The 11,493-nt window shown below is 37.9% G+C and overlaps 2 protein-coding genes across 2 annotated transcripts; one reads left to right on the top strand and one right to left on the bottom strand.

Moving 5' to 3' along the window:
* Window positions 1–138: 138 nt before the first annotated feature.
* Window positions 139–3,836, top strand: spc25 (SPC25 component of NDC80 kinetochore complex). The gene is made up of 7 exons (XM_034134683.1): window positions 139–248; window positions 1,618–1,780; window positions 1,996–2,061; window positions 2,327–2,473; window positions 2,574–2,699; window positions 2,859–2,957; window positions 3,620–3,836. The coding sequence occupies exons 2-7, from the start codon at window positions 1,630–1,632 to the stop codon at window positions 3,742–3,744; spliced, it is 714 nt and encodes a 237-aa protein (XP_033990574.1). The 5' UTR covers window positions 139–248; window positions 1,618–1,629; the 3' UTR covers window positions 3,745–3,836.
* A 527-nt stretch (window positions 3,837–4,363) lies between these two features.
* On the bottom strand, window positions 4,364–9,647 carry nostrin (nitric oxide synthase trafficking). The gene is made up of 16 exons (XM_034134682.1): window positions 9,546–9,647; window positions 9,286–9,371; window positions 9,099–9,182; window positions 8,868–8,930; window positions 8,698–8,779; window positions 8,542–8,604; window positions 7,612–7,710; window positions 7,387–7,512; window positions 6,813–6,911; window positions 6,608–6,733; window positions 6,057–6,165; window positions 5,821–5,909; window positions 5,612–5,737; window positions 4,887–5,109; window positions 4,698–4,790; window positions 4,364–4,619 (listed from the first exon to the last, which is right to left on the bottom strand). Exons 1-16 carry the CDS (start codon window positions 9,639–9,641, stop codon window positions 4,483–4,485), a joined length of 1,701 nt encoding a protein of 566 aa, XP_033990573.1. The 5' UTR covers window positions 9,642–9,647; the 3' UTR covers window positions 4,364–4,482.
* Between the last annotated feature and the right edge of the window lie 1,846 nt (window positions 9,648–11,493).

Raw genomic sequence — 11,493 nt, forward strand, 5'->3', positions numbered from 1 at the left:
AATAACAAATTCCTACGGTATCCACCTTTATTGGTCAGTAACGGAATAGAAAGCATTCAGTTGCAAAAAAATTCAAAAATGTAATACATTTTTTTCGTTGTTTGAAAGCGGAAGAAAAATAAACTGGACGCTACTTCCGGTGTTGAGTCCCCGCCCACTCCTGTGTGTCGAGCGCGGATTTTTGAAAATAACGACTGGTTCAGTAGCGTAAACAAACAAGTAGGATCTTCTGCTGCTCATGTACACATGTGAGTAACACCACTGACACCAAACCATTATTAATAGGTCTGTTGCTTTATTTTCTGCTTAGACAAGTTAACCAACGTAAGTTCTTTGCAAGCTCACTAACCGCTAATGTTTCCTAGCTAACGTTAGCCTTCCAGTTATGCTGATACTTGAACGTTAACCACTCAGTTTAAGGTTAGGTATTATCGGTCACTCATGAATGAGTTACAGGCTCATGTTAGACCTGTTTTTTAGCATGGCACACCGTAACTAGTAAATCAACGTTATGGAAATGCAGAGGTGGAAGATGTACTCAGATCTTGTACTTAAGTAAAAGTAGGAATACCAGAGTGTAGGAATACTCTGTTACAAGTTAAAGTACTATATTCAAAATGTGACTCAAGTAAAAGTATTAGCATCAAAATATACGTAAAGTACCAAGTAGTCTTGTTCTTCACTCGGTTGTCCGTCAAGTAGATGGCTCTGTTGACATTGCATCTCAGTTCGTGAGGAGTCATCTGCTCTTATTTTAGTTTTTATTTACTTTTAGCAATGCCTTATACATTTATACAAACATAGAGTCTCATAGGTAGATATGTATAGCAGTGCGTTGGCGTATTGATGTGTGCCAATACTTGATAGGTGCTTTCATATGAACATTTATGGTGGTATTTACAGTAGGCAGTGGTGTAAAGTAACTACCGGTAAGTAAGTACATTTGCTCGAGTACTGTACTTAAGTGAGTATTTGATTTCATTTTCCTGCTACTTTGTACTTTTACTCCACTACATTTATTGAATACCTTTAGTTACAGATTTGGATTAATGATGTGATATATATTACACTCTTAAATAATACTGTAGTTAAACCTGGAGTAAATTTACAAGCTACCCTGCAAAGTCATTCAAACTAAATGCACCTTTACCAGCTTTGATAAAACTTTAATGCATCAATAATTATAATCAATACATATAATATATATTATTTTGAAATGGACCGATCTGCATAATGAGTACTTTTATTTTTGGTACTTTTAAGTACTTTTGATGCTTATACTTATGTAATTTTACTTGAGTAATAGTTTGAATGCAGGACTTTCACTTGTCACAGAGTATTCTTACACTCTGGTACTTTTACTTAAGTACAAGATCTGAGTACTTCTTCCACCTCTGACAGTAAGTGAGGTAAATTGCATTTAGGCTGCATCACTGGTCCCTTTTGTATTTGCTTCTCAGCTTTAGTCTTAACTTTATTATTATTATCCAGGAGATTTAGTTGACAGCCAGATATTAAAGTTATACACATCCTTTATAAAATGTGCAGTACATAATAATTGTGTTATTTGCGTGCACATAGTTAGCATTATGCTGTTTGTTGTTGTTTTCATTGCAGATTGTGAACATCATGATGTCCATTACTGATCCAAACATGAGTGACGGCTTCACCAGTGCCATGGAGGAGATCCACAACGAACAGCTGAAGACGTGCGGGGAGATCTTCGACCAGACGACAGAGCTGTGCCAGTCCCACAGAGAGTTTGTGAAGTCTGCAGTAGGTATGTCTGACATCTTGTTTATTGGCATCTCCATTAGTTGTTGGCCTGCCAATAATAACTATTCCTGGGGTTTATATTGAAAATGAATCAAATTGAAATGTTATAGTCAGTAATGTTTGCAGTCCACGCTGTAAACGATATAGTTTCAACATTGCTTCTAACAATAAAATGACGTCAAGCTGACCCTTAACGTTTTCTTTGTATTTGTTTTGCAGATACGTGTTTAAAGAAGTGTAAGGATGATGAGATGCTGTTTGAGACAATACAAACATTCAAAAGAGGTGAGTTGATGCATTAAACCACAAAGCATTGATAATCTGGCTTACATTCAGTCCAAGATGTGTGTTTATATGATTATAACATTGTAGAAATTATCAATATTGACCAATGCCATCGTTATTTTTGTTCTAGTACTTTAACTGTTTTATGTGCTTAATAATTCTTCATTTTCTGATACACACTATGGCAACATTTTGTAATGCAGCTTCAAGGGCTACAGTTTTATGATGAAAACGTACTTTGACTGATGCAATGTTTGTCCTCCAGACTTGGTACAAACAAGTGCATCATTAAAAGCGAAAAGGCATGCCATTTCTGAAATGATATCCGAGATTGAGCAGAAGGAGATGCAGAAAGAAGACATCATCCAGAAGATAGAGAAACTTAAAGAAGAACAATTCAAGAGAAAAGAGTGTAAGTCTATATTTTGTATGGTGTAGATCTCATAACTTGATTTGCAATTTTAGCCTTAGGTTATTTTAGTAACAGAACCATTGACTTTTTTTTCTTCCAGTAATTCTGTCTCAACACAAGGCAAACAAAGACAGACTGAAGTATCTCAAGAAAGCCAGAGGGGTCTTTCAAGATCATTTGGCGATGGAGATACGAACAATCTCTGGCAAAACACAACTGGTTAAAGGTAGGCCAAGTGTGCAATTTCCATTATCAATAACTGTCTGTATTCATCAATTATTACACATACCAGTAATTGCTTGTGTCAGGTAATACCCCGACTGTCTTCAGTGGCACTCACTGTGTCTTCAGAATATAACAGAATATGTTTGTTGTCTTTGTAAAGGTGAAAAGCTGCAGTTTGTTTTCCGGAATATCAACCCTTCAGATCTGAACAGCGCTTACATTGTCACATTGGGCATCAATCAAGACAGATCATACCAGAGTAAGTAATGCACGCATACTTGCATAAGAAAACTATACTTGCATAAAATATATATCTGACAATATATTTTATTTTGTGTTATTGTGTGGACAAATAATACTCATAAGAAGTGCCTGAGTAGCCAATGCCTCATGAAGCTAATCCCCCTGTGCCATATATAGCTCAATTGTTCTCCAAAACTCAAATTTGAAAATATAAATGTGTCACACATCAGCTGTTGCACTAGCTAATGTGTTCTCCCATTCCCATGACAACGACCACTGTCATTTATTTTGAGTCTGTGATATACACTGTCCTGCTGCAGTATATACACACTACACCACTAACTTTGAATTAATCCCAAAAAGTTGCATTCAAATGCAGTCTTTACTCCCATTTGCTTAAAATTACATTCCCCAGCTGGTTTCTATGAAATCATTCATAATACAAATATATTTAAGACCAGTTTTAATACATTTTGTTGTCAGTAGGAAGTAATGGACATGGGGGTGAGTACAACAGACAGCGTAGAGTAGTAATAATCTAATGAAGTGGATTAATGCAATGCTGGTTCAGTATTCTTATGGGATTTATTGACAATATAAACATAACATATATCATCAGTTTTATCCTCCAACCACCATTGTAGATGTCTTCTATAATAAAGTCTTCTGTTTCTCCAGTTGTTTCCAGTGACCCTGTGCTCGGGTGTTTGCCAGTCCTGGAGAGCCAGCTTCAGAAGACCAATAAGTTTCCAACATTTCTGGCTAGCGTCAGAAAGGAGTTCATTTCTCAGGCACGCCGCTGAGATTGGAAGGATGGGAGAAAGATATAGCATGCGATGTGGACTAATGTTGATCAAAGCTTTCAGCCTGTATCTACAGTACAGATCTGCGAACAAGGCTTCAATTGCTTTGACAAATAGGGGTTTAATATACATTTCTGTGGGTAACAATTCAAATGCTATATTAGAAACATCTGGACTTATGTCTGGGTAATGTCTCATCACAAATGTCTTGTTTCATCATTGAGCATGGACTTGTAAACATTTTAGTGGAAACCTCTATCTAAATCTTAAAAATTCATCATTCACATATTGGGTCAAAAGCTTTCATTTGTTTCTTCCTTTTCAATTCAATTTAAAGTAGATGGGGATAATCCTAACTTTAATAACTCTCCCTTGCTTAATTTTTCCTTAATCATATACAAATATTTATCAAACATTTGCTATAGTTAAGTTAATCTGTACACAATGCGCATACATAATGGTGAACATTATTATTTAGGTGGTAAATTCACAGATGCATACAGCATTATAAAATAACTCCAGGGAGAGCAGAGACAAAAAGTATAAAGGAATGTATAGACATTTTAATGAATGCTTTATTTGTTATTAAACATTTGAGTATATATATATAGTAGTATAGTGTCAGAACAAACACAACTTGTAGTTTTAGTTGGTACGAGTCTTTCAGTTGTTGCCATTACATTTTCATCACTGCAGAAGTGAATCTCTTTGATTCAGGGTGTTTTTGAATATGAGTTGTCAGGCATCCGATGACTTGATGCTGCTTAACACAGGCAGCTCCTCCACATACGTCGATGGGAAATGACCTGTCTTCCCATCAAGTTTGCCAAACCACCAACCATTCTCTTCCTTTCCACAAATGTCTAGAAGATCTCCTGTGACCAAAACATTTTTACAAGATTAGAAACCTCTACTGTTTTTGGATTTCTTTCTGCACTTACATTGTTACTTACCCTCCTTCAGAGTCAATTCATCATCCTGTTCAGGTGTGAAGTCGTACAGGGCCTTGCATTTTCCTATGCTGCACAGCTCTGGTGTTATTTGACCTGTTTAATGTTGATAATTGTATTACTTTACTTTATTAACTTTTTAAATATGCTGAATAAAAAATCAATCTTTGTGTTACTCTGAAAATGTCTTACCTTGTTCTTTGTCATCATTGGTGTGAGGCAAGGCTCCATTAACAGTGCTGTCACACTCTGCAGCCTTGTGTGTTATGGAAGTGACTTGTTCCACAGACGGCTGTGTCACAAACTCAGTCGGCCCTTTGTAAATGATGGAAGCTCTCAGGGACTGTCGGGACCTGAAGGGAGTCCTGCGGAGCTTCACTGGACGAGTCAGTTGAACAACGCTGTGCTCACAGTCCTTAAACAGACAAGCAGTGTGTGTTTAATAATTACGAGGCTCTACAGATAACGGATGTATGCCGTACAAACACGCGCTCTAACACTGGAAATCCCAGGATTAATATGTTTGGAAAAAATATCCATGTTGTGTTATTAATAGTTTGAGACACCATTCATTTTAAAAATAGAATTCATGCAACCAAAAAGGTTGGGAATCCCCTTTTGTTATGTCTGTTTAATAATGTCACCATTAAAGTCGCCCACGCAGTCCTTACCTAAACAGTTATAACTCAATAACCACTAAAAGGCTGCGTCAAATGGAACTTTTTCATACTATTCTTTAATCCAAGGAAAGTCATTTTAATGGGTCTGCTTTTAATCCTAGATACACTTCTGAAATATGTTAAGGAAAACCTAAATGTCGTTTCTTCCCAGTTAGTTTTGAGCATTCAAACCAGTGACATTTCAATAAGAAACCTCCTTAAACCACTCCCATGTCCTGAAGATGACGCATGTCTTACCTTATCTTTCCATTTCACAATGCTGTCACTGAATCGATGAAAGGATTTAGCCTTGCCCTCCAACTCGCACAGTGACACAGAGAGTTTGCAGTGAGTGGCCTCGAGGAGATCCAGTTTTAAGGTACTCTACAAGCAACAATATGACATGAGTGCACAGTAGTAATCAATTTGAAGTGAATGTCCCTCTGTCCATTACACACATTGTTTACCTCATCAATCTGCTGCTCAGTCTCCTCCAGGTTCTTTTGGTTTGAGAAAGATGGATTTGCAGAATACGTTCTCATCAGTTTTTCAATTCCTGCAACGACAATATTGACAGAGACTTAATGAATGACCTCACATGGTACTGTCCATTTTAAATCAGTGCATTGATTTATAAAGGACATTCACCAGGTTATATTGTGTATTTAAATGAACTATTTAGTGAGTAATGCGCTGAACTTGCCTTCCCGGTCTTTCTTTGTCTTTGTAATACTGGCCTCAAGACGCTGGACTTTGAGTTTGATGGCTTCTTTTCTTCGGTCTTTGGCCATCAGTGACTTGCTGTCCTCCTCCTGTTTCACCCAGAACACAGATCAGTAACAATGATGGTCGTGGGTAAAATCTACTGTTGACACTACACAGTATGTGTTTGTGCTGTGGATATTTCAAACATGCTACTGCCTTTACTGCACAGTTATACAACCTTCCACTAAAGCAGGTTAATCCCATTGGGATGTCGATCATATTTTCAAAGACCTGAGCACGACCTAACAACTACATAATTAGAAATGTAAACATGACAAAATGTAACAAAAAGCAGAACATATACATTGGAGCACCGCCTTCATGTTAGGCCCTGTCACAAAACGATAAATACTTCTGGGGCTTGCCCGCCCCTATCAAAAAGAGACCCCCTGCGGAGATGACTAAGCGTGTCTTTGAATGGGTGAGTCACTGAATGAGTCTGACTGGCATACCAGCTTTCTAAAAGAAAACAAAAAAAAACACACTTACAAAATAATCAGCCACCAAAAACTCTGCTTTGTGATCTTCTGCTGTGATGCTGTTTTCCGCCAGCAGGGTTTGTATGTCTTTGTCCATGTCCACCCTTTGCACTGTCTGTTCTATCTTTTTTTGGGCCTGGAATATATAAATTATAACATTAATTTAAGGAATAACTGCATACTTATGAGCAGGATGGAGTTCAGGGCTGCCTTACGTGTTGGAGGGTTTGCCCAAAGCTGGACATGTGGAGGTTGTATCTATTCAATATGTTGAAGAGAACTTCAATCCGCTGTTTCTCCAGCTCCTGTATGATCTGAAAAAGCAGAAAATAACATTGTGACGCTTTTGGTGCAGCACATTCAATCCCTATTGAGTCTTGTCCTTGTCATATATTCTGTGTAGCATGTATTATCCCAACATATCACCTCCAGTGGAATGAAGACCATCTAAACCTGAGGTAAACGTTGAATATAAAGGAAAACAAGGTCATAGTGAGTGCTGCATGTACAGTAACCGAAGGCTGCTGTTCTCTGTTGCATGCTAATAAAATGTGTGTACCTCAGAGAAAACCGAATGAAATAAAATGCTGAAAACACTGGGCAGATATTTGGCGTACCTATATAATTGACTGACCTAGTGCTTGTAGAGAATTTTCTGCAGCAAAAAGGTCACTGCTTCAGCTCTTGTCAAAATGGAGTGTCCTTAAACAAGGATTGACCCTATCTGTTCACTAGGAAAAACAGCTACATGCCTACAGTATGAGAAGCGGGAGAGCATGTTTTCCGCACCTGGTGGCAGTTTTTCAGTGTGTTTTCCCACTTGAGCCTCATCTGATGACCCTCCATGTTGATGTTAAAGTACTCATCATCCACCCGCGCCTGTAACTCTGCCGATTTAGTCAGCCTGTTCAGCATCTGTGGTCAAGAACAAGGGGAAACTCTTTTAGCAAAACATGAGAGGGAAATGTAATGTATGTAGTGGTGAAAAATGTGTTTGGTAGCCATACAATTAACCTTTTGTTTTTCTTTTTCTGTGCAGATTTGTCTGTTGTTCTCAACAAAGTTGAACAGAGCCTCATGCTCTCTTGTTAGTCCAACCAATTTCTTCTTTATCTGTTTCAGAAGAGAAGAAATCCACACAAAACGGTAAACATTGAATGAGCAGTTTACTACACCATGTGTGAGAGAAGCAGGGTCAATCTCTTTAAAGCAACTCTAGAACACCAGGTTTATAATCTATTTGTATTTTCCAATTAATGCACAGGGCATTTTAGATACTTTTAAAAAAGGAACACCAAAGTTCACATTGTTTTCCAACATAAGCTGTGTACAGAACCCTCATCTGTAAAAGTTACATAATCCATTATAACACAGTCATACTTCAGTTTAACAAATGCTATCAACCTTATGATATCGGGTGTGTCATAGCAACAACTAACTGTTTTTTATAATACATCATAAATTCAAAGATAACAGTCAATCATCATTAAATATCCCATTTTGCAAGATGGGTTTTAAAGGTCAAATGAATATTATGTTTCTGTTCTGTCAGCTTACCAAAGAATTGGTTATGGTTGTTCATACTTTTTGTTACAGTCATGACCTTTTGACTGATAAGAAACTATAATCCTTGAATATGTGATGCACTGTGATCCTACTTGTAATGGCTCATAACAGTTTTAACACATTATAATGCATTATTAATAATGATCACGTCAGAAATGCATTGTGCATGCATTGTTATGCAATATGCAGTTCAAGCATATTAAATATACGGTAAAGGCTTTACTATGAAGTCTATATTATATAGTCTACTATAACATAATAGCTGACAGTCACGCAAAAGTTTTTATGGGTTAAGCATTTATGGATCAGCATGTTGTTAACAATGGTCAATGCAGCAGCTCCATCATAGCTAATGCATATTTCTGCATTTTCCTTTACCTTAAGTTGTTCACTCCAATTGGCAGTAAAAAGTTTCCCAGTTCTTTCAATGGCACTGTCAAGCTATGAAAGCACATAAAAGGTTAAAGACACGCTATATCTTGGAGCTTGCACAGACAGATTTAATGATACAAAAATGCAGAAGATTCTCCATACAGGTCTCTTCCTCTTATTATGCTCGTCTAAGACTTGTCGTATTTCCAGAATTGCTTCTTGCTGAAATGCATTTCCTAGTGACCTGAAAAGAAAACACTGTGTTTAACTCAAATCTTTGGTTTGATCTGTGGACAGACACGGTTGTGAAGTGAACTTGGGTTGAAACCTACCTGTGGGCATCTGCTCTTGAGTACATCTCATCCGACACATGACACCAGGCACTGTAGGTGGAACTGAGTGGGGAACCAGCATGAATAGGTTAGAGCTGTGGGCTCATAAACGTCATCTGTTTGTGTTTTGATCACACCTATCTTGCTAGGCGCATGTTCCCACGATATCAGGAAGAGGTCATGTTAAACACAATAGACAAAAGACAGAACCATTTAAAATATGCTCCTTACTTGTTTGACATTCCTTTGGAGGCCCTGATGAGTTTGCCAGCAAGTTTTTGTAGTCCTTTGGAATAAGTAAGTTCCAGCTCTGCCCTAAAACAATAAAGGGTTGCAGAAAGTGACAAAAGCTGAGTCAAAGTGTAACTCCTGTCGTCTTTACAAGTTCATCTGAAGGACATAGCTGTACTGAACCTACCTTTGCTGGAAAACTGTCATAAGTTCTCTGCAGAAGTACTCCCCGGATTTTGAAAACCGTTTCACATTTTGATAGAGTTGGTTATACTGAAAGACAGAATTAGCCTCTGTGATATGTTTGCCACATGTAGCAAACATGGCCTAAATCAACTGAGTTAAAAAACGAAACAAAACTAAGTTGTACATTAAATACACATTGAAATCATATTTTAACTCCAGTGCGTTGTGGAGGTAACCTGTACTTTTTCAAGATAAACTTACCGAGCAGGTGCTGATAGGGTCCTTCATCTTAAGACTGTAGCAGTTTGTTGACTTTGGACCGGGAACTTTGACCACCCTCCTCCTAAACTCACTCATGCGGAAATCACCTGAGCTTTTGTCAGTGCTTTATAGAAAGGAACATTCCAGTGAGAGGAAAAAAAGAAACTACAAATGTCAACTCAAGCAGGATGGCAGGTCAGTGTGGAGTAGATATAAATAAAGGAAAAGATAAACACAAAACAAAGGTCAATTCATGCGCTTATATTTTCATGTTGAATAAAAGCACACTGACCTGGTTCCAAGCAGCAATACATGTTGACATTAAAATAACCTTTAAAATGGGTATGGGAAACTTGTTGGCAAGCATTTGCTTGTAAAGGCAACCAGGTGACATTGAAGAACATTAGTGTTCACCATTTGTAGTTTATTTTACATGCTGAATGAAAGTCTAATTTTAACTTTATTTAAACCAGTCTGGGTTACACCATCCCCTTGGGAAAATATCTCAATATCTAGCAGCTAAATGCTTGTGAGACTGACCGTTGAGCGGCCCGACCAAGGAGGCAGAGGCAGAGAGTTCAAATATAACCCGGTGTGGGCATTTATTACTCCTTGTGGTACATGACACAGCCTCAATCTTACTGTCTCATGTGAACACAGTCACCAGCAACAAGGATCTCACACACACAAACAGGAAACACAGAGCCTAAATACCCACAGACTAATCAACCAACAAGACACAGGTGAGGGGGGAGGAGACAACACAGGGCACCAGGTGAACACAATCAACAACAATGAAGCTATACAACCCGTAACGGAGGCCGAGATCTATGGGCCCAGAGATCACCTCCGTGACAATGCTCCATAATAATATTACTGTGTCTGAAACAACACATTGATTGCTTTAAAGGTGGGGTAGGTAAGTTTGAGAAACCGGCTCGAGATACACTTTTTGTTATATTCCATGAAATGCTCTTAACATCCCGATAGCAATGAATATCTTAAGTGCTTTGACAAAAAATCCATTAAAAAATGTCATCTGTGGAAGCCGTAGTAAAAAGCACGACCAATCATCTGACCTGGCCCGGCTAAAATAACTGGATGGCCTACCTGCCTGTCAGCCTTCCATCTGTGCACAAACTTATCTCGTGCCCTCATTGGTCATGTGTGCGTTCGTGTGTGTTGGAGGAGGGGCTCTGTAAGGAAGTGGCAGATTTTATCCGGCTGTGTATTTTCAAATTCTAGCGCACTCGAGCTGGTTTCTCCAAAATTACCTACCCCACCTTTAACTGAACAAAACCAAAAGTTGTTGGTAGACAAACGTAGACAAACAGAAACTAGTAGCAGAAAGACACTAAAATGGTTGGTAGAGCTCAGGGGAACTGCAGAGGCAAGGATTTGTCGGTAAGTCATATGTTGCGAGTATAAAAATATTATTTGATCCCTCGTCATTATTTATGGGAGAATGATCATATTTAATTCATTTTAAAATTCAAATTCACCCTCAGGGTTTCATAAACAGTGTTTCTTTACAATTATTGAACAAACTCAAACACATTTGCAATCTTCATGTTTTTTTTAATTGAATAACTCAAACAACTCATGTCTGCCTCCTAAGAGGACAAATGGCCTTTCATGAAATGCTTACCAGAAATGTATCAGAATACTTAACAAAATGCTTTAATAGGAAAAACAGCATCTAGCCATATCTGATGCACACACATAATACTGTTTTTGACATCTCATATACAGTTTAGTGAAGAATGTGTTTTAAAATGTGAGCATCTCACACATTTTGGCATATCTTTGGGGGTGTAGCTTTAAAAGTAAACCCAGGTCTTTAGCATTTTGCTAATACTCGTCATGATGTGTGGTATGAAAAACAGCCGTATCATTCAAGACTATTTTATCTTTAACACTAAACGTCAAAGTAAAATAGATGCATCAC

The sequence above is a fragment of the Trematomus bernacchii genome, unplaced genomic scaffold, assembly GCF_902827165.1.
Source record: "Trematomus bernacchii unplaced genomic scaffold, fTreBer1.1, whole genome shotgun sequence".
Lineage (NCBI taxonomy): Eukaryota > Metazoa > Chordata > Actinopteri > Perciformes > Nototheniidae > Trematomus > Trematomus bernacchii.